Source organism: Urocitellus parryii, chromosome 8, assembly GCF_045843805.1.
Source record: "Urocitellus parryii isolate mUroPar1 chromosome 8, mUroPar1.hap1, whole genome shotgun sequence".
NCBI classification, from domain to species: Eukaryota; Metazoa; Chordata; class Mammalia; order Rodentia; family Sciuridae; genus Urocitellus; species Urocitellus parryii.
The window spans coordinates 134,628,816-134,650,216 of NC_135538.1; the positions used below are offsets into that span (position 1 = coordinate 134,628,816).

The 21,401-nt window shown below is 47.8% G+C and overlaps 1 protein-coding gene across 1 annotated transcript in view; it reads right to left on the reverse strand.

The window, feature by feature from the left end:
* Positions 1 to 263: 263 nt before the first annotated feature.
* The window catches only part of Pxdc1 (PX domain containing 1), a 28,829-nt gene continuing 7,691 nt past the window's right edge, over positions 264 to 21,401 (reverse strand). The window contains exons 2-5 of the mRNA XM_026407120.2: positions 14,783 to 14,874; positions 13,149 to 13,266; positions 5,287 to 5,398; positions 264 to 1,404 (exon numbers count right to left, since the gene is read on the reverse strand). Coding sequence (XP_026262905.1) covers positions 1,287 to 1,404; positions 5,287 to 5,398; positions 13,149 to 13,266; positions 14,783 to 14,874 — 440 coding nt within the window. The 3' untranslated portion in view covers positions 264 to 1,286. The remainder of the gene's footprint in view (positions 1,405 to 5,286; positions 5,399 to 13,148; positions 13,267 to 14,782; positions 14,875 to 21,401) is intronic.

Below are 21,401 nucleotides of genomic sequence, written 5' to 3' on the forward strand. Positions count from 1 at the left end.
AAAATCACAAAAAAACCCCCAAAACTACCAAGCTTGTTTGTTCATTTTTCAGTTTGGACAGATCATTCCCCATGGGAAGAACATACCACATTTCCTAAATGACAATGTGACAGGGAGAGAGCTCAGAGCCAGGCACCAGGGGTCTGTGTTTGGTTTCCGTCCTGTTCCCGTAAAGGGGACAAATGAACCACACCTTTCTACACAAACATATCAAAGTAGAGTAATAGATTTTATTTAATTAAAATAGATTAAAAACAGACTGTGTAAAAGAATTAGAATTCTCAATAATTTACTATTATTTACATTAGCAAATGCTGGTCGTTAGTAGACACCGGGGAGATAAATCTCAGAGAACCCAGACCCACCCCTGTAGGCCCGGGGCCCTGAGCTTTCCTTCCAATTCCATCCTTTCAGGTTCATTATGACAACGATGGCACCGAGGGCAGGAGAGAGGAACCCCCGCCGCCTGCAGGCGGTAGTAACAGCATCACACCCAAGTGGAAGGGCTGACTGAGAGGAGCTGGCGGTCCAAGAAAGGGCTTCCTTTGCTCTTGAGGGGCATCATTAACTCTCAGGCCAAGTTCAGACATGCACGCACCTGGTCATCAATGATTCCACTGCTCTGAGGCCAACACTCCCCATGTGTGCTTGACCTTCTGTCAAGTGTTTACTCCTCCGGGCTGACCCCGAACTTGGTTTCCAGAGAGATGAAACACAAAAACAAAAGCCACACATCCTGGTTCCAGGGAAATCGGGATTACTAAACATCCCCTGCTTCAGTCATCCAGAACTTGGCAACTTGTCAAAATCTCCCCTTGAAATGCCTCCTGCCTTTCACGTATGAAGGGATGGTGGGGAGTCAAGGTAGCCAGGCAGTCTGAGGCCATTGGTATAAGGGAATGCCCCTCGCAGAGAAGGAGTAACAGTGAGAGGGAGGCCAGACACAACCTGGCACCCCTGGCCTGGCAGAGAGCACGCCCTGCAGGCACTGAGCATAGGCAGCGAGTCCCAGGAGTGAAGAGGCATCCTGGTGTGTCAAGCGGAGAGAGAGGAGAAGGCCCCGCAGAACTGCAGGCTGCGGAGACTCAGGGACATGAGCCCTGGTTGTTGGAGACGTGCAATCAGCCCACAGCCACCAAGAAGCCCTGCAGCTCCAATTGTCGGACACCAGCCCTCACCAGGGATGGGGTCTGGGACCCTAGGAAATCCAGGCCTGAGTGGCAGCTTTGGACAGCGTCAGGACATGCAGTCAAGGGCTGAGGTGGGGGGAGTCCCAATGGAGGGGCTCAGTCCAAAATGTCCGTCTCGAAGGGGACCAGATGATAATAGGACAGGTTGGTGACATAAGCTGCTGGGTCGTCGCCGTTCTCCAGCTCTGAGGTGAACTCCCCACCATTCTCAAACCTGAAACAGGAAAAAAGAGGTGAGACTGGTTCATGGAGTCCCAGATGGAGCGGAGAGAAAGGAAGGGGCCAACCCTCTGAACAAGGGGTGAAGGGACCAACAGGGTGGCCTTCCCCGGTATGCTAAGGACACATGAAAAGAACCATGTTACAAATGATTTGGGTGAAATGGATCTCTCCTAAAATACATCTTGGCTTCTGGTTTTCCTGCCTGTGTGGCCGCTATCCATGCTGGTTTAACCAATAGTTAGTGAGGCCCTAGTTCATTCCCATATTTTTGGGACCATCATTTTTCTCTCTTGTTTGGTGCCAGGTGCATTATCAGTTCTGTGGTCTAACAGTGGACAAGACAGGTGGGGCCTCTCCTCAGGGAGCAGGAGCCTGCTAAGGAGACCAGGGAGGGGCAGGAGGCCCATGGAGGTATGGAGAGGGTCCTTCTGGTGAGGAAGCCTCCTTTGGGCTGTTATTAACTCAGGCTGGGAAGTATAAGACGCATTTGAATGTGGGAGGCTGATGTGGGGTGGAAGAGAACTGAGTACCCAAATGTAAAGAATAAAGTCAAGTAAGTACTCTCCTGCTGGGTTTCCCCCTGAACTAGAAATGTTTCTGCTGCCTGTTCAACCCAGATGCGACCTCCTGAGCCAGAAAAAGATTCCAATCTTAAAAATAAATAAATAAATAAATAACAAAGAAAAAAGTGTGATTCGTGCGTGTTCCCACATGTTTGGTTATCTGCCGGGAACTTAATCCTCAGTGCAACAGTGTCAAGAAGAGTCTAGGCTCTGCCCATGTGCATGGATTAATGTAATCATGGGAGTGGGTCTGTTCTAAAAGCCTGTTCAGCACCCACCCTCCGTCTCTCTCTTGCTCACTCTTTCTATCTCTGTCTCTCACTAGAAGGCCCTAGTCAGGCATCAGCCCCTTGAACCTGGACTTCCCATCTCCAAAACTGTGAGAAACAGATTCCTTGTCTTCAGCCACACATATTGGGGTTTCACCAAGGAGGGAGACGGGTCCTGCTTGTGCTGCCTCCATCTTCCTAACCTGAAACCAGTGCCCAGGAGGCAGGAGGAGGAGGGGGAGGAGGTGGGTGGGAGGAGGAGGCAGGAGGGCAGGAAGGAAGCTCTGGAGTCCACTTCACATGCTGAGTCCCTGGGCTGGTTCCCAGCACTTGAAGACGCCTCTGACCACAGGACAGCTATAGGAACTTGATGCTACTTGCTCAATGACCAGGAAGTCCATGAATTGTCCAGACCACAGGTCACCACCACTGATGTGGACATGCTGGCACATGCTGCAATGGGCCCTGAGAGGGGGGCCTCCCTGCAAGCTGAGTACACAGGACTGTGCAGAACCCAGCGACCTCAGACAATGGGGCTTCCGGCAGGCTTCCTCTAAGTTGCAAATTAAGTAATTTGTGGTTAAAAAAAAAAAAAAAAGAAACCCAAAAATGTAGAGGAGGAGATGGTAGTTTTAAAATGTCTGAATAGAAAGGGCTGCAGAGGGGGGCTTTCCTTTAACTCCAGTGAGGAGAGAGGCAAGGGGAGCCCCCCTGTCTGCGCCCAGCTCAGGAAGGATGCAGGGCCCAGATCCCGCCTCAGGCTCCTCCTGGAGGCCCCCTACTCCCCTGGCAGCTCAAGGTGCCCGTGAAGAGCTTCCACTGGGTCGGAGTACCTCATGGGGACCAGACCAACTCTCCAGCTTCACCCTAAGGCATTAAATCTTCCCCCAAACCAGCCAGGACAGGGTCTTGGCAACTGTCCTCGCAGCTCCCCATCACCCCAGAACAGAGGGTGACCCAAGACCAGGAGAAGGGATTCCAGGGAGGCTGGGAGGCTAGAGCAAGATGAATCATGGGGCTGAGGTCCAGCCCTTGGCAGAACTGCCCAAGCCCTCAGCCCTGGGTGTCTGCCCAGGAGACTGGCTGCTGCGACCAGGGGTCTGACGCTCTCTGACTGCAGCTCATCTCCAGTTCCCAGCCCTGGGGTCCACCCTACCCTGGGCCAGAGTGTGGGGGCTGCCTGTACAGACTCTACCACGGCCCTAGGGGCAGGTCACACAGCGGTCTCGAGTGTCACTGGAGTTCAAACACTCCAACAGTTAGCTCCCAGGAGGCCAACTGCAGCCAGACCACCAGCTGGGCCTCACTGTCCTAGATCAGGCACCGAGAGCCATGCCGGGCCAGAAATTCCCTCTAAGTGCTCCCCTGAGCCTCCACCAGGCTTCCCTGGGAGCACTGGGTTTTCTTCCTTGCTCCTACTCTCCTGCCAGATGGGTGACCTGGAGCAGGTGGCCACGATTTCAAGATTTGCCATTCCTGTCCATGCAGAGTGCTGGCCAGCCGGGGGAGTCGTGCTTCCGGCCAGATTCTCTTTTCTCTCTGTTTCTTCTAAGCTCAAAACTGCTCACAGTGGAAACTACTTTATAAATCTGGCATCGTGGGCTGGGGGTGTGGCTTAGTGGTAGAGCGCGTGCTTGGCACACGTGAGGCTCGGGGCTCCATCCCAGCACTTGGGGAAAACCCTGACCCTGTTCCAGAGTCCTTCTGGAGACAGAGGTGTCCCCCTAGGGATACGGTAGAGTCGGAACCCAGACCCTACAGCAGCTAGTGGTGAGGAAGGGTCTCCATCTATCTTCTCCACCAAGACAATCCCTGACCACAAAGCTACAGGACTCTTGCCCTTCCCCCACTGATCCACATCAGTGGTGCTCAGAGGCCTCAGTGAAGTGGTGAATTATACAGAGGGTCTGCAGTGCCACAGGGTGTCCTGGCAAGGCATGCCAAGCCACAGGGCCGACCTGCCAGCAGCACTGCTTCTCGTGCCAGCATCTCCTGGCACGTCCACTGTGAAGGATCCTCGCATCAAATCCCCAAGAGACACCTGAAAAACTTGGAAAGGGATGGCTACGGGCTGGTGCCAGTCCCACAAGCCATTAAGCTCTGTGACGGAGCAGGAGTGTAGCACAGGAGGCTCAGGCCACCTCCAAGAGCCCAGGCTCATTGTGGGTCAGCGTCTCCTGCAGCCTACTCGCCCAGGTGTGTCACATGGGTGCTTAGCTCTATCTTAGGTGTTTTGTTTATTTTTCCTTCTGCCTTTGAGGGCTGCCAAGTGGTTGGGGCTGGACATGAACATTCCAGATATGAGCTGTCCCCATTCTGTGTCACTCATGGGGCCCCCTCCTGAGCCAGACAGTTTATGCTTGTCATCTGCAGTCTTCAGAGAGCCACCCATGAGAGAGCAGAATGGTCCCCCTTGAAGATAAGGGAAGCAGAGAAGGCTAGATAATTTCCTGAACTCACACAACCAAGAAGCCTGGACCTGGCCTAGACATAAACAGAATCAAGGTGTAACTCCCCCTTCTCAGTGTCTGGGGATGCTGCTGTCTCAGGATTTCACCAAGGAGCTGCCAGACAGAGATCCGAGCAGAAGGAAGTCTTGTGCCTCGGTGCCCAGGTGTTTGTGCTTTCCAGAGCACAAACTATGGTCAAGAATTGCATTATCAGAGGTAGAAGGAATGGAGGGGACAATGGTGTGTTTGTCCATCCAGCCTACAATGATGGGACATGCCCTAGGTTTCAAAACAGGGCCAATGGCCAGGCTCTACCCTGAGCCACTGACGTGAGGCCAACATGGATGTTACATCCCAGTCTCAAGAGATCCTCAAGATGTAACGTCCATGAATCAAGGTCTCACCAAACTCCAGAAAAGGACACATCTTTAAAAATAAGTATCCAAACGTGGGCAGAGTCTGCTGCAGGGTGCCTCTGGCCACATTGGTTCCTTCCCATGGAGCCGGTGTGGGCCGCAAACCCCAGTCTCCAGCAGGGGCCGGCAGCTTGGGGACCCTTTCTATAAAACCACAGTCAAACCAAGATACTTACAGATGCTCTGCAGGATCCACGCCCAGGTGCTGGTCTTTTCCATTTGGTATACTGTGGTCAATGACGATCGTTTCTGTGTTTGCTAAACAGAATCCATTGGACCTCATGATTTCTGAAAACCAAAGCCATCAAGTGAGTATTGGGGAGGGGAGGAGTTGAGGTTTTGAATTTCAGGGATTACACCATTTCCCCCACTGTCCCCGCCACCTACTGTCCCCCTTTCTGTCCCACTCTGCACAGTGGAGGTTCATTCCAGTGCTCGGCCAGACACCAGTCCCTGAGGGAGCCATGCGGATGACCCTGTGTCAGTCAGCCAGTGTGGCTCTGCCTGGGGAGAGGCTCTGGATCTGTGAGCACCCCCCCATGGCCCTCCCACTGAGTTTAAAGTGACATGCACCATCTCACAGGTCACCCAACCTTTTTGAGCTCTCGCCTGTGGGCTGAGGCAGAGCTGACAACATCCACCACCTGGGCTTCCTGTGAGCATCAAATGAAATCAATGTGCATTTTGAACCAAGCAGGACACTTTCATTTTTGTCTTTATATATAGTTCTTTATAGGCATTGATCCCCCCACCCCACCCCGACACACACAATAAGCACTGATGTTGGTAACAGAGAAAAATGACTTCCTGTGTTTACATTGGCTGAATGGCGTTAGTTTGCAAAGGTGGAGGTCTGGGGCTTGGGTCCATGGCTAGGGGAGGTGGAATGAAAGATGTGGGACCAGCACTGGGCTGGGGGCCCGGACACTGCAGGCAGCCTGACTGTGAGCTTCACTGCAGTTTCAAAATTGTATGAGATAACCCCTGAGGATCCTTCTAACTCTAAAACCTCATTATGGGATATGATTCATCATGTTGTCTTGTCCATTTAAGTAAAGTGGTCCAGGACCTCCAAGAATACCCAAATCCAGGGCTGCTCGAGGGCCACACGTGACATGGCCTAGCACCGGCATGAGATCTGCACATATCCTCCTGTATGCTTTGTATCACCTCCAGAAGATTTAAAACACTGAATACAATGTTTAAGTAGTTATTATTCTGTATTATTTAGGAAATAATGACAAGAGAAAAAGAGAGTTTGTACGTGTCCAGTCCAGCAGGGTTTCTTTTCCAATGCTCTTGACCTGTGTTTGACTGCATCCATGCGTACTGGCCGAATGCATAAGAGCCAGGTGTGGTTTGCCTCTCTCCTGCTCTCGTCTTTATTTATATTTCCCAAGGGTCTGCTTTCATCCCTTCCCACAGTACAGGAACAGATCTGGTGTCCATTAATGCTCCTTGGCCTTGAAGTCTTCCCTTCCCTGTGAGGTTGGCTCCCTTCCCTTCCTCAGCACCACTCCCAGGACCACCTCAAATTCTCAAATGCAAGAAATCACCATCCCACCATGCGGAGCCAAGTTCACGCTCACAGGCCGCTGGGGATCAGCCTCCCCATCCTCTGAGCCCGCCATACCCCAAAAAAGAGCATCACTCCCGGCCCACAGTGTCCATGGAAATATCTTCCCTTTGTTGTCTGGAGAATTGTTTTCTGTTATTTATTTATTTATGTTTTTTTCTTATACCTTAGCATAGTTTATTCTAAATTCTTCCAAAGGATGAAGTTGCTTTTTTTCTAACTGAAATTGTCACTTCCTGAATACCTTTGATCTTTCTAGGCATTCCGCTCTCAGCTCTTTGAACTTTGCTCCATGTGAAGAGAATTAGGGAAACAACACAAAAAAACAAGAAAGAAAAATAGAAGATTTTTCTCCCGATGGGATCAAAATGACGAGTCATCAATCAGACGAGCCAAGTTCTTGCTAGGATTTATACCTAACTTTCTGGAGAGGGGGCCGCTCATGTTCTCTTGTGACACTTAGCCACACCCCGTGGGGCAGCCACTGGTGGCTTGTTTGGGTCTTCCTCCCTGCTCCACTCTGGTGGGGACTTTGGGTCTGGGAACTCTGGGGTCAACTACATTTCTAGGTGTGAAAAGAACAAAAAGAAGATTCTTAGCCAGGTCTGGCTGAGCAGGCAGACTCTGAAAATTAGAAACCTTAATAAGGTAGGTTCAGATCCCCTTCCCTCTCAATTTAAAAGGTTTGTGGCAGCAAAGAACCACTTTCTTTATTGTTTTTATTAACTCTGACCCAAATCTGTCTGTCTGAGGAAGCACACAAAACTCGGGAGCAGCCTCCATACAGCTAAGCTGACAGCCCTCATCCCCCCTTTCTCCCCACCCCTCTGCCAAGGGAATTTGGGGCGGGGGACCCTACAGGTTCAAACAGATGTCACTGCTGCAAATCATTTCTGAACAAAACTCTGAAGTTATCTGACATTCCTAATGGTTCTTACATGTGAACTCTGGAGTTCTAGAAAATGGAATTTGACCAATCCCCTCCAAAAATATCTGAAACTAATCATTTCTTAATTATCTAACAAAAAAAAAAGCCTTTGTGCACATAAATGCTGCTTAATTGTTTGCGAGGCCATCTGGGCCCCTTAGGACACTGAGGTTTGTCAGTGCTTGAAGCCTCAGGCCCAGTCCCTGGGAGGGACCTGGCTCAAACTGCGTGTTTTCCTCAGGGCAACTGAGGGCCCCTGAGAAACTCTGGTTCTGCTCTCTCTGCAACAACGGAGAGGCAAACCAGGTTACGGGGCTGGTGGGTTTGCAACCGCTTTAGCAACATATATTCCCAACTCTGGTTTGGAAAGGGAGGGATGGCTGAAAAGCAAATGATCTTTTAATATGTAAACAAGTATCAGATCATGGCAGCCTGAAAGTCTAGGAAACATACGCGGTTTTTATATCCTGCGCTAGTTGAAAAAGCAGCACAGATTCTGTGACAGTTTGTATTTTTATTCATGCCATCACTTGGGGGGAAAAAAAAAAGTCTTAAGAAGAGTTATACAAATTAGTGGTTGAGGGAGAGAGAAAGCATTTAGCTATAACAGATTTCTAGCCGGGACCACCAGTTTAAGCAGATCCTCTTTGCTAATAACCTTCTAGCTCTGTCTTTTCCTATCTGTGGACAAACAGGACAGCAAATGCTCGATTGGGAATCACCCGGGCAGGTCAATTTTCACAGAAGGGTAGTAGCATGGACAGGGGACTCAGACCTTCAAGCAAAAGGTTTCCTTGAGATTCATGGTTATTGGATAGGAGAATCTGACTTGTAACAAGACCCTCCCATTAACCTGCCTGGAACGCAGCATCAGCAAGCGTTGAAGGCCTACAGTTTAAAAGATTGGGTCCTCCAGGGTACACGGCATGTGGACTTAGAACTCAAATAGGGCTGGTTCAAGGCTCAGGTCTCCTCCGGATGCTTAGGAAGCAAGTTACTTCTTGCCCAGTTTCTTTATCCATAAAATGGGAATAACTGTATCCATTCAACAGGGCACACGCTTGAATTAGGGATGATAGATGTAAAGCATCTAACACGTGCTGGGAGCTCAAATAAACTCCATGATTACCCTCCCTGTCGGTAACGTCTTCCTGTCTGTCGTGACACATGGAAAAAAAATAAAGAGAGAGACCTGAAGGAAATGGTTATGATTAAAGAAAAATTACAGCCCCTGACGCCTGTCTTCAAACACACTGAAAATGTGAATTTCTTAGATGTCAATTTAGCACCACCAACAAGAATCATTGGCCAGTCTGATTACTTTGATCATATACGTGACTGACTCCATAAAATACTTCATTTTCGAGCTTTTTTTTTGTTTTGCATTCCTATCTTCACATGGAGAAGAGCCCTACTTTTAGTATGTCTTTCCACCCCCCCCCCCAACTTTTAATCTTGAGCTAATTTTAGAATTGCAGAAAAGCTGCAGACACAGTCGAGAGCGTTCTCACATTTCCCTCAGCGGCTTCTCTAACGTCCGCATTGTACACAAGGATGGCAGACGGATGAAATCCAGGCGATTCACGTGCGGACAGTAGTGCTAACTAAGACCGCCTTTACTCAAGTTTCACCAGCTTTTCCACTAAGAACCCTTATTCTCTGTTTGGCCTCCAATCCAGAATGCTGGTGCTTCCAGCTGGTGAGTCTTGGTCTCCTAGGACCTCGACACTTTCTCCTCTTTTCTTGTCTCTAATGACTGTAACACTTGTAAGGAGGGTGGGCCATCTATTTATGCAATGTCCCTCAGTTGGGTTTCTGAGCCATGAGATAGAGGTGACACACCTTTGGCAGGGATCCTACAGGAAGTAATGCTGGTTCTCCACAGTGTAGCAGTATTGTGTGTGTGCGCGCGCGCGCTCGCACGTGCGCACGTGTGTTTCACAGGCCCTATTACTATTGATGCCGATATGGATCATTTGAGGAAGGAGGGTTTTGCAACAACTACCATGGTGCCTAGTGTCCTAATGGTGTACTTTCTTTTTTTTTAAACTGCATCTAAGTTTTCATTTGTCCCCTTAAGCCACCACCCGGTCACTCCACTAACTTTTCTATACCTTGTATTCAGCAGACATTTTGTCTCGGAAGTATTCATGATATAGCTTTCCTGGCTTGCAAATCCTCTCTCTCCCATTATATTTTCAACATACTCCAGCAACAAGACAAAAACCAAACCGATGTCTTTCTATTAATTGGCTAACTGGGCTGTCTCTGGATAGTAAAAATTAAGGCTGAGATTGCACAGATGCCAGAATAATGAAAATTAAAATGATCGTTTTCAGGCCCCTCAGACCTGCATGAGCAGGTTCTGTGGCTGAGATTCATCCATCCATCCAACTAGCCATAGCAGATGAAGGCTGAAAACTACGTTTTCTTTCACTCTGCAGAGACACAGTTGGCACAGAATACTTTAGATTTTGGCTTCTTTAGATCTGATGAGCATTTAGATTCACATGGGGCCAAGAATGCTTAAGGCTGCAGGGCTAGCCTTGCTGGGGAGCCAGGAAATGGACAGGGTTCTCACCACGACTAGTGCCTGGCGCCATCTAGTGGAGCCCTGACCACTAAGCAGTCTCACCATTTGGAAAGAAAGGAGCCTTCAGAGTCTGGGTGAGAGTGGGTCAGTGCCCTACCTGTGGCACCTCCTCGCTGAACGACACATTGGCACAAGAAGGCATTAGGGTAGGGGGAGAAGCGTAGATATAGGTCTCAGCCATGAAGAGTGTTTTCCCAAATGAATGGAATTTACCAGAATAGCAATGGATGGGCAGGTTTCACCTGAAGGACCCTCAAGGTCACCAGGCCAGCAGCAGCCAGAGTTCAGACTCTGACACACCCAGAACAACCAAGGGACCAAGCTTTACTCTGAGGGTGAGGTTTAAAGAAATTAATGAACCCTGGGAGTCAGTTTGGGAGGCCTGGCATCAGCACTCGGGGTACATTTCTGGAGAAAGAGGAAGAGTGCCAGCCACGTAGATGTTTCCTGTGAGGCCGGCACTCTCTGGACCCTGAGTCTCCACCTGGGAACCCAAGAGTCCACCCCAGATATGGCACTGAGACCCATGACCTGATGTGCCCACACGGGAGCTCTTTTCTCAAGAGATCTTGTTGCTCCTGGGACTAGTAGTTTCATTAGGAAGCATTCCGGAAGCTGCCGTGGGTCATTATCAGTGTATTTCCTCGCCCACTGAGTAATGAAGCTCTTCCTGCACTGAGTGGGTGGGGGTGCCGAGGGGCATGCACGGATCTGTCAGGAAGCCCTTGCTCAGACAGTGAGGGGACAGACAATTGAGGGTAGGCTGCTCGGGAAGCCAAGCCAGAGGACTGGGAGAGTTCATGGGGAGAACCCGCAGGAAGGGGAGGAAATATCCAAAGGGGTTGAGGATGCTTCTCTCTGGAGGGAGGCTCATGCAGCAAGGCCCTGATGGCTCCCCCAGCCTTAGCACCGAGACTTTCAGCTACGGGCCATTTACACTCTTCCGTTGTCAGAAAGTATTCTGTGCGGAGCCAAAGTCAGCAGCACTTCTTCCCAAGTGCTGGTGCCACACCAGTGGGGGCCTGCCAACACCAGAGCCACATCCTCTTCCTCTCAATCTCTCTTCTCCATTTCTTCCCACTCTTCTGACCCCTTCCCTCCCCAGAATCTCTTCTCCAGATGCAATGGCTGTTTTGCGATGGTTCCAGGGCTGGATAGGACATCCCACATGGCCTAGGGTCCTGACTTGCACTAGAAGGTCAAAACTCCCTACCTTCCTAGACCTAGATGCCGGGCCCTGGGCATGTAGAAAGGCCCCAAGGAGGCTCCAGGAGGCTCACAGATGGCCGTGGGCTGAAACCTGTCCTTAATCCTTGCAAAAAGACACAAAGAACATAAAGATAAGTGTGGGACTCCACATTTATCCCTTTTAATTCATCTCATGACTTTCAGCCCTTTAGGAAAGATGCGGCCCATGTGTTAGTAACATTGCTAATAAAAGCAGGACAGAAGGATAGGGTTTAAGGGACTTCCAGGTTGCTGCTCCCAAGGAGTCATTCCCCAAGAGGCAGCTCCACACAGCTCCAGCCTGTCCCCTCAACTCTGGAGTCTCTGGGTCATTACGAAGCAACAGCCCAGTTCCTCCCATGACACAAGGTTCTACGACAATTCTGCTATTCTTTGCTTTCTCATTTGCCTAAAACAGAACAAAATAGAGCAAAGCACAGACGCTAAGATTCAGTGCAAGGACCCTACTCACCCAGACTAAAGAAGAGAAGCTTCCCCATGCCTCAGGCTATGCAATACAGAATCCCATGTGATAGCCAATGGGGGATTCCAGAGCTCTCTGTTTTCCCTGCAAGAAGAGGGTCTGTAGACACCAAACAGGATAACAACATAGCCATCTTCACTTTGCTGTAAAGAAAGTTCTGGAGACCAGGTGCCAGCTAAGGAGGGGCCCTTGCACTGCCCACTCTTCTAAGAACACTCAAGAAGCTGTTGTGGGAGGTATCAAACCTGATGTCCACCCACCCTGCACTCCCAGGGGTATCTACCAATACCTCTTCCACTCCAGGCTCCAGAACACAGTCGGGAACCTCATCCCTGGGTGGCGTGTATCTTCATAAGGACACTACACCTAGGCATCATCGCTCTGTCCCTATAAGTCCTCTCTCCCTGATTCCTTTCCAGTAGACAGCTCTGGGCTCAGCTTCCCACTGAGTCCCCTCCTCTTCATCCCACCTTCTCCTCCATTCAGAAATGCAAAGATGGTGCCTATGCCCTCTCCCCTCCTTCCTACAGATCATGATGTTACATAAAATCCCACTCTTAGCCAAGCGGGTCTTCTCTCATAACCACTTGTCCTTCTTCCACTGGCAGGCCCCAGCAAGATGACACTCTTTATGTCACCTCTTATGTTACAAGGTGACTACCCCTTACTTGAGGAAACCCAGTCTTGGGAACAACCAGGACAGAACTCTTTTTTTTCTACAAAATTCTCCTCAGCAGCCTTCAAGGAAACAGCACTGAAAAAATACAAGTCTACTATTCTTATGACACATGCCACCTGGTCCCAAGAGGTTACCGAAAAGTGCTCCTTCCTCACCATCCATTCTCTTGTGGGTGATCCCCCCTTACCCTGGCTGCCTTTACTGACCTTTGCAGCCAGAAGCTAAGGTCCAATGTCCACACTAACTATACCCACTCTTTATACTTCCCCTGGGCTGGCTGCCCTAAAACCAAGAACCAAGTTCAAGACTACACAATAACTATCTTCCTAGTTCCGAAATAAGTTCCAATTTAAATGCAAAATAAATCCCTTTGGAAGAGTGTGAACTGCAGAGCAATAGGTAGAAAACACATAGCTTAATAAAAATCAGAAACAGTTTCTCCACCACTATTTTCACAAAATTCCAAGCCCTAGGGTGGATATTGTATCCAAAGACACACCATGGCCATCAACAGTAGGACCTTCCCTCCACACCTTCACTGTGGCTCTTACCTGATATTTTGACCGGACTTTGAAAGCTGGGTTGAATTTTATGTACATTATCATTTTTTAATACTTGGTCCAGCGGAGATCTTTCGAAGAAGGTGAGCACAACTTCAGACCTAGAATACTGGAAAGAAACACAGTAATTACCCAAACTGAAAAGTTCCCCTAAGTTGGCCCCATACTTTTGTCTGGGACAGGGCCCTGCTCCCTGGTAGAGGTGGGTCCTGCCTGATGCTGATGCCCAGGGAGCAACCTCCAACACTGCAGAGGCTCCAGTGAGACCTGGACGGCTACAGCCAAGACCCACTTCTCGTCCTGTGTGGTCCCCTGTGGCTAAGATGCAAGGCCTCAAGGATAGCGTGGGGATAACAGAAATAACCACCATGGCCATTGCTTCTCACAGGGATTCACAGGTCCGTATTTTGCCCACATCTCCCTGTTTCTGGATGAGAAACTCGGAGCTGCACTTATTTCCATATGTGCCAGTTGAGCAAACAGAGGCTTAAAGGAGTTCAGTCGTCCTACCAGCAGCCTGTTGGTGGAACTGTAAATTAGTACAACCACTATGGACATCAGAATGGAGAATCCTCGAAAGACGAGAAATGGAACCATCCTATGTCCCAGCTAGACCACTCCTCCATGTTTGGCCTAAAGAATTAAAGTCATCATACTACAGTGACACATGCCTACCATGTTTATAGCAGCACAATTCACAACAAACTATAGGACCAGCTTAGGTGTTCATCAACTGATGAATGGATAAAGAAAATCCATGGTGTATATATACACAATGGAGTTTTATTCAGCCATAAAGAAAAAATGAAATTATGTCATTTGCAGGAACATGGATGAAACATGAGAACAGTGTATTAAGCAAAATAAGCTAAACTCAGAAGTCAAAGGTCATTTTTTTTTTTCATATATGGAAGCTAGGAAAAAGGAAAAGAAGGTGGAGGAGAATCTTCAGGAAAATCAAGAGGAAATCAGCAGAGCAGAGGAAAGGGACCAGGAGGAAGAAGAAGAGGGGAAATACTGAGCAATATGGGCCAACTTATATTGTTGTGCTGTGTGCATGTACAAATATGTAACAACAGAGTCCCTTACGTATGACTATAATGCACCAATAAAAAAAATATGGAAAGAAAAAAGAAGTTCATGGTTCTGCCTAACTCTCAAGTCCAGGTACTTAATTGGTACCCCATCCAAAGTTCACAAACCATCTAAAGAAAGCAAAGTCCCAGCAATGTCACCTGCCAATGTGGAAATGCTAACACTCCCCTGGGCCTCTGTGGGCCTGTTCTAAAATCCCCTGAGCAAGAGCAGGTTCTGAGCTGAGGTAAGGAAGCAAAGACCCCTCATCTGAAGAGGGTCCTGTGCCCCTTCCTGCTCCACCCCTCCTGGGGCCCTTTGCTTCCCCTTTGTGCCAGGGGACAGAAAAACAAAGTAGTAGGGAGCCCACAAAAGTCTTCCGCTCCCTGATGACATCTTCCTGCTTCCCTCTCACTGGGTGCTCCCAGGGAGGGAACAAAATGCTAAGCAGCATACAGCACACAGGCAAGTTACCTGGGAGGGTGCACGTCTTTTAAACACAGAAGACGACAGGCCCTCTCCCTCCCTCCTGCAGACCCGGCCGTCCTTACTTTACACGGCATGCTGATGATCGTCTTGAGCAACTTCTCCACCTCGTTGAGCCTGGTCTCTATGTCGTGTGCATCCTTTATGGCAACCAGACCTGGAATAGAGAGAGAAATGCCCCAAGTCAGAAAAATCACACCAGGACACACATCCCCCTAACAAAATACACAACAGGAGCCCCAAGACAGGAGCATCACCCCCAGGTGTCATCTTCTGTAATGAGATGTCTGGAAATATGGAGTCCCCCATTATCTGAGGGAGATATGTTCCAAGAACCCCAGTGGGTGCCTGAAATTATGGATAGTCCCAAACCCTGTAATTTAATGTCTTTTCCATCTTAACTAAGCATGTATCTCACACTGTGCCTCTAATTTTTGCAGTTTGAGGGAAGAGAGCAAAATTCACACAAGTTTCAGAGATTCCCTCTTACTGTAATTTTTAGCAATCTCAGCACATGATTTTCCCCCCTTTTCTTATTGAGAACTTTCACCTTTTCATGGATAGTAAACACTTTACCATTTCTCTGCAACATATCTAAATTGCCAGCATCACTCTTGTGTTTTGAAGCCATTATAAAGTAAAATCATGGTTACTTAAATACAAGCACTTGGGTACCACAAGTAGGTCTAACCAAAAATGCTACTAAGTGGCTAAACAGAGGGTAGCATATACAGCACGGAAACAGCTGGTGGGATGAAATAGGATGGCTCAAAGTTTTATCATGTCACTCAAAAGGGGTTCATCATTTAGAACTTACAAATTGTTGACTTCTGGAATTTTCCATTTAATATTTTGACACTGTGGTTGACCACAGGTAAAACAACAGAAAGTAAAACCTCAAAGGAGGAAGACCTACCTTACTCACTCAGCCACATGTATGGGAAGCCCTATTCTCGAAGTCCTGCTCTGAACTTCATTTCAGGTTTTATCAATACAATGAATGGTCTATGGCTCTGTTGGGGTTGATACTGTAAACCCAAATACAGGGTGGAGAAATGAAAAGCAGGGGAAAGATAACCCAGTGTGGGATGTCCTGGGACCACTCTGAAAACACCACGGCGGACATAACCAGAACTTGACCCAGGACCACTCTGTCTCCACCAGCATGGTGACTGCAGCAAAGGACAGCTGGCCTAGGATCTGCCACCCCCAGCAACACAGGAAAGGGCTAGCTCTGCTGGTCTCGGATGCCCAGACCACAAGGCCCATGTAAACAGAGCTCCTATTTAGACAAGTCATGTAAATGCTGTATTTGGGAGGGGAAAAGTCAGATTTTTGCCCAGAGAAAAACAAAGTGGTCATGAGTCATGATGGCACTTTCCAGGAATCTGAGCATTGATGCTTATTACAGTCACCAGAGGCTGTGATTGGCTCTTGGGTGCACAGTATTTTATTTTTAAAATGCCATGACTCCAGGACATTCTTAGGCAACATGGGATGCTTTTCTGCCTCCCCATGAGCAACGCAAATGTAAGACTTCCCATTACAACTTCTATCCATCAGATTCCCAAGGGTGAGAATTAGATTCCCAAGGACACTGGCTTTTTCCCCCATGTTTTGGGGGATTTAGGATATTCCTGTCCTGTCCCTGTGAACTACAATCAAGCCACAGAAGCCTGAATCCCAGAACTGTGATCACTGAGAAGTTCAAAGAAGTCACTGAAAAGTTCTCCAGAAGTGACTTGTTTGTTTTAAGAATGAAGAAAAGATTATTCAGTTTTCAGGCCACTCATTGCCTGGGTCTACAAAAGAAATAGAAAAAAAAAATTTTTCTAAATGATCTGATTGAAATTAAGAGACCCCAATGGGCCAGGTGTGGTGGCACATGCCTATAATCCCAGTGACTCGGGAGGCTAAGGCAGGAGGATTGTAAATTCAAAGCCAGCCTCAACATTAGCAAGGCCCTAAGCAACTTAGAGACCCTGTCTCAAAAAAAAAAAAAAAAAAAAAAAAAAAAGGGGTTGGGGGGTTAGGTTCAATCTCTGGTACAAAAAAAGAAAAAGAGGCTCCAGCACCTTAGCTCTTGAGAACTCCCACCAGATACTCCCCCAGAAATAGCAGGGTGCATTTCTGAAAGCCTAGGCCCTAGGAGGAGGATCCCTCACAACTGGAGTCAAGGTCAGAAATTGGGCCCAAAGCACAATCCAGGAGACCCCTTTACCTGGCCCATCAGAGATGACGGGTCTGAGAAACAGCAGGGCTGTGACTCGCCCACTGGAAAAGCCTGGGGTTTTGTCCACATGGCCCCTGAATACACCAGAGCACGATGCCCTGGCCACCACCAGAGAAAGGGACCAGTTCACCCTGTGTCCCTTTCTACCGCTCTGCTCACTGGAAGAAGCAGGAAGAAGAATGAAAAAAGAAAACACCAGAATGCCATATTCTATGGATATCTCTGCCCAAGCTCAAATGCCTTGCATAGAATTTCAAATAGTTATGAATCTCGGTTTTCACACCATGTGCCACATACCATCATGGTGTTGCATCCATGACAGGAGTCCCATACAGCATATCACCCAGTGATGCCACAGCTGGCTTAGTCTATGTCACCAGACTCTAGGATGTCTACACAATGACAAAATCACCTTATGACACATTTCTCAAAACATCCCTGTCCTTACGCAAAGCATGGCTGCATGTGCATGCAGGCTTGTGTGTGTGTGTGTGTGTGTGTGTGTGTAAATGCTGCTCTTTGCACCAAAATGCTTGGATCCCCTCCTTGTTAGGGAGAAGTCTACAGAGAAAACGAGAGCTAATTTGAAATTCTCTGAAAAAAAATGTTTTTAAAGAGAAGACAATCATATAACTCCTTCCCACAAAGAGCTTCTTTATTCTGAGACAAGCTACTGTTATCCTTCGGCTCTTAGAATACTAGCTTTGAACCCAGCAAATTGATGACACAGTACTAGGACTTTTATGTTCTGAAGATTATCCTCTTGTATAGTCAATGCATCTGGCGTGTTCACACCCACTTTACAGGATGTAAAGCATTGTGCAACAATTCTGCAACATTACAGGGTTTTACAGTCTTTGCATGCTTGCTTTGATGACATATTTCCGGCTACCTCTTTGATTTTCCTGGGTGGGTTTACAGTCTCTGAGGGCAACTCTTAGTGAGATTAATACATCCTACTTCAGATTTATCTTTTAGGGTGGCCAGATTTAATATATATATATATATATATATATATATATATATATATATATATATATATATATCTCACCTAGTTAAATTTGCATTTCAGATAAACAACACATAATGCAAAAGTAAGGCCTGGCACACTAAAAGCATATTTGTTGTTTGATATTCCAAGTGAGTTGTGTGCCCTGTACCCTGTCATCTCTGTGACCCATTTTCTAGATGGAGGCAGAGAAAGGCAAGAGTGCCCCATCAGGCCTCTGGAAACAGCATCAGTATTTTGGCTGGGCCAGCAGACCCTCCTGGACTTGACCCCAGGCCACCTTACCAGCTCTGCACCCTGTAATTCCCCACACCCTCACAGCAACACCAAGGAACAGGTCCCCCCGCTGGCCAACCTGACCCCTACAGTGCTCCTCAGGGAGATCCATCCCCAGGGACATTAAGACTTGGCCATTCTGCTTGGGTTTTATTTGTGGAAATGTAGAGAAGCAGGTTGCTTCCTTTCTCCAGTTTCTATGTTTCTGAATGGAATCCAAGTGTCACTCCTTAGAAAAGCAAACCTGCCTGAAAACTAAACGAGGCTGAGCACAAGGGGAAGAAGCTGGACCCTGACCTGCAAGCACAGAAATGGCAGGTGATTCTTTCTGAAGCTCTGGGCTTTTAAGGGCACTTTAATCATTTAGTTCCCCATCCTTGCTCCAGGGTGTCAATCAGGCTAGCCATGTGGATCCACTCTCTTTAACAGGCTGTCCTCCTTTCTCCAAGGAACCCTCCCTCCTGATTCTGTTGAACTTACTGAAACCCACCTACTGAACAGCACTGCTTCAGCTGTCACCAGCAGGGCTGCAGAGCAGTGACGAGAAAGTACATACTGGTCCTTGGAACTGGCCCTCAGCCCAGGCAGGCTGCCCAGACCAGCCCAGGCCCCACCCCAGGGCATGGAGGAGTCACCGCTGGCCACGTGGCTTCTGACAGCCCCAAACACTGAAGTTCACAGTGCCCTTCTCCCACTCCCCTTCAATTGTTTTAACAGTATTATTAACAGACTGGATGTAGTTAATGTGGAAGGAAAACACTTAGGAACCAGGACGGCGCTGCAGAAATGAATTAAATCTTTTGAAATTTCTAATTGCTTCACACTCCCTGGGGTTCTGGTTTCACAGCTGGTGGGAACCTCAACACCTGCCGCCCAGGCCCCAGATTATCATAAGCTCTCAGGGTGACATACTGAAAGATGCAGTTCTGAGGAGTCCACATGTGAGACACTGCTTTCTTGTTTTTCAAGGACAGAGGACAAGAGCTGTAAGTCCAGTAAGGACTGCTGCCCCCAAAACACACTACTTGTGGCCTTTGTGCCTTGGTATCCTCCCTGTTGTTCTGTCCCTTTGTGTCTCAGGTCCTTTGACTCTTAAGGGCAAGTGCAGCTATTCCAAATGTTGCTTGTTTGTCATAAGAAACACTTTTAAACATTACTTTCAAAACTGTGCTTAAATACAGTAACTTAGGATAACATAAAACTTTTATTTTTTGTATTGCAAACATTACTGAGAGCATAAAAATTCTGTCTAACACAGTTTTACTATGTGGGCTCACAAACGCTGCATGTGGGTGGGATGGTTGTGAATTTATTTGCACAGTTGAAAATTAAAGGAAATCAACCCCCTCTTGATGAGAAGGATGTTGTTCCAGGAATGGCCAACAGGGGGCGCAAGCACTCTGTGGAAGCTGCTGGGTTTGATTCAGGGATTCCTCAGCATAGAAAGGGACAACTGTCCACTACCTATATTTAAAGAAGTTGACCCAGAAAGTGTCACAGCTTCTAGAAATGTTTCTAATTTCTGACGAAAGTAAAAATCTCACTTCACTCAATTTATGACAGAATAATTTTAGCCAGGTTTATCCAAGCAGTTAAGAATTTGAAACTGAAAAATTATTAATACTATTGTATATAAACTTCAGTGAGTCAATTGCACATACATTTAGGGGTTCAATATCAGTCTGAAGTAGCACCAGGTGCCCTTTCTTCCTAAATGATTTGGGCCTTGGAAATTGAGAACACAAGGTGTGCTCTGTCAGCCTTAGGATTAGCCATCATATGCAAATACAAATTACTGGTTTATTCCTGAAACCAAAACCGACCCCAGATCTGTCAGCAAAAGCAAACATAAATAAATGCAGTTTCCTAATCTCAAACCAGGGTCCAAGACTCCCATTCCCTGCTTTCTTTGAGACTTTGGGGGCTCCACACTTCTGACACCCGCCCCAGGCTTCCTCTGTGGAGGACCTGGGCAGTCGGAATCTAACCTGAGTGCTTGTGTGGCTGAAGTTTGGACATAAAGGCACGACGCTGCGTGGGTGAACTGAGAAGAGCACACATTAAGGAACGTCCATGACCCAAAGCAAGGCCTCTCTTATGAGAAGACAGCAAGCTTATGACTGAGACACAATGGACAGCCCGGGGGGAAGCTTTCTACCCAGGGAATTTTCAAACACAGTCAAATAGCAAATTGCATTCAAATCATTTCTTTTCCATTTAACAAATGCACATCGATGTACTGTGCACAGAAGCACACTGCTCCGTAAAGTGCTATGATTGTCATCAAGACACATATACATGTATATGTATGTCTGTGTATATGTATTCTTGGGGTTGAGGGTGTGGCTCAGTGGTAGAACACATGGTTAATCAATCCCCCCAAAAGAATATATATCTCTATCTTTTTTTTTTTTTCAATTCTAGAGATCAAACTCAAGGTTTCAAACAGGATTGGCAAGCACTCTCCCACTAAGCTACACCCCCAGCCCTGGATATACACTATTGAAAGTGTAATACAAAGTTTGGAAACACAATATTTTAATTTTTTTAGGAAAACTTTTAGTATTCCTACATATTTTTTTTCCCTTTTTTGCAGGGGAGGGTGGTACTGGTACTAGCGATCAAACTGAGGGACTCAAGCATGCAGGCAAGTGCTCACTCAAATACTGAGCTATATAGTCAACCCCCACCTTTCTAACCAGGTAGTTAACACTCCAGACTGCAGGGAGTAAGGAATGAGGAGCTCCTAGTTTGCATGACTGAAGCATTCCAGAGGAAGTTCTATTATCCCAGAAAATGGCCACACCCTTCAGTATGGGGTCCCACCTGCTTCCCACAGCGGTGTCCCAGTGTGTAACTGCAGAGCAAGAGCAGTGCACCTGGCAGTGTTGACCAGGGCAAGACCCTGCTCCCCCTCACTCACTCACAAGGGGACACTGGCGGGCTGGTTCACCCCTCCACTGTGGCTCCCCTTGCACAGTATTGGGGAACGATCAATCGGGGTCGAGGGTCGATTCTGCTCTACATTCTTCCCAAGAATGAAGAGCTGGGCAGAGAATGCAGAGGGAAGAGACAGAAGAGGTGGAGATGAAGTAAAACTTCCGGAGAACCCTGAAAGAGGAAGTTGTACTTCCTTCCCCTCCAGGACAGCTTCCTGCTCTGGGGA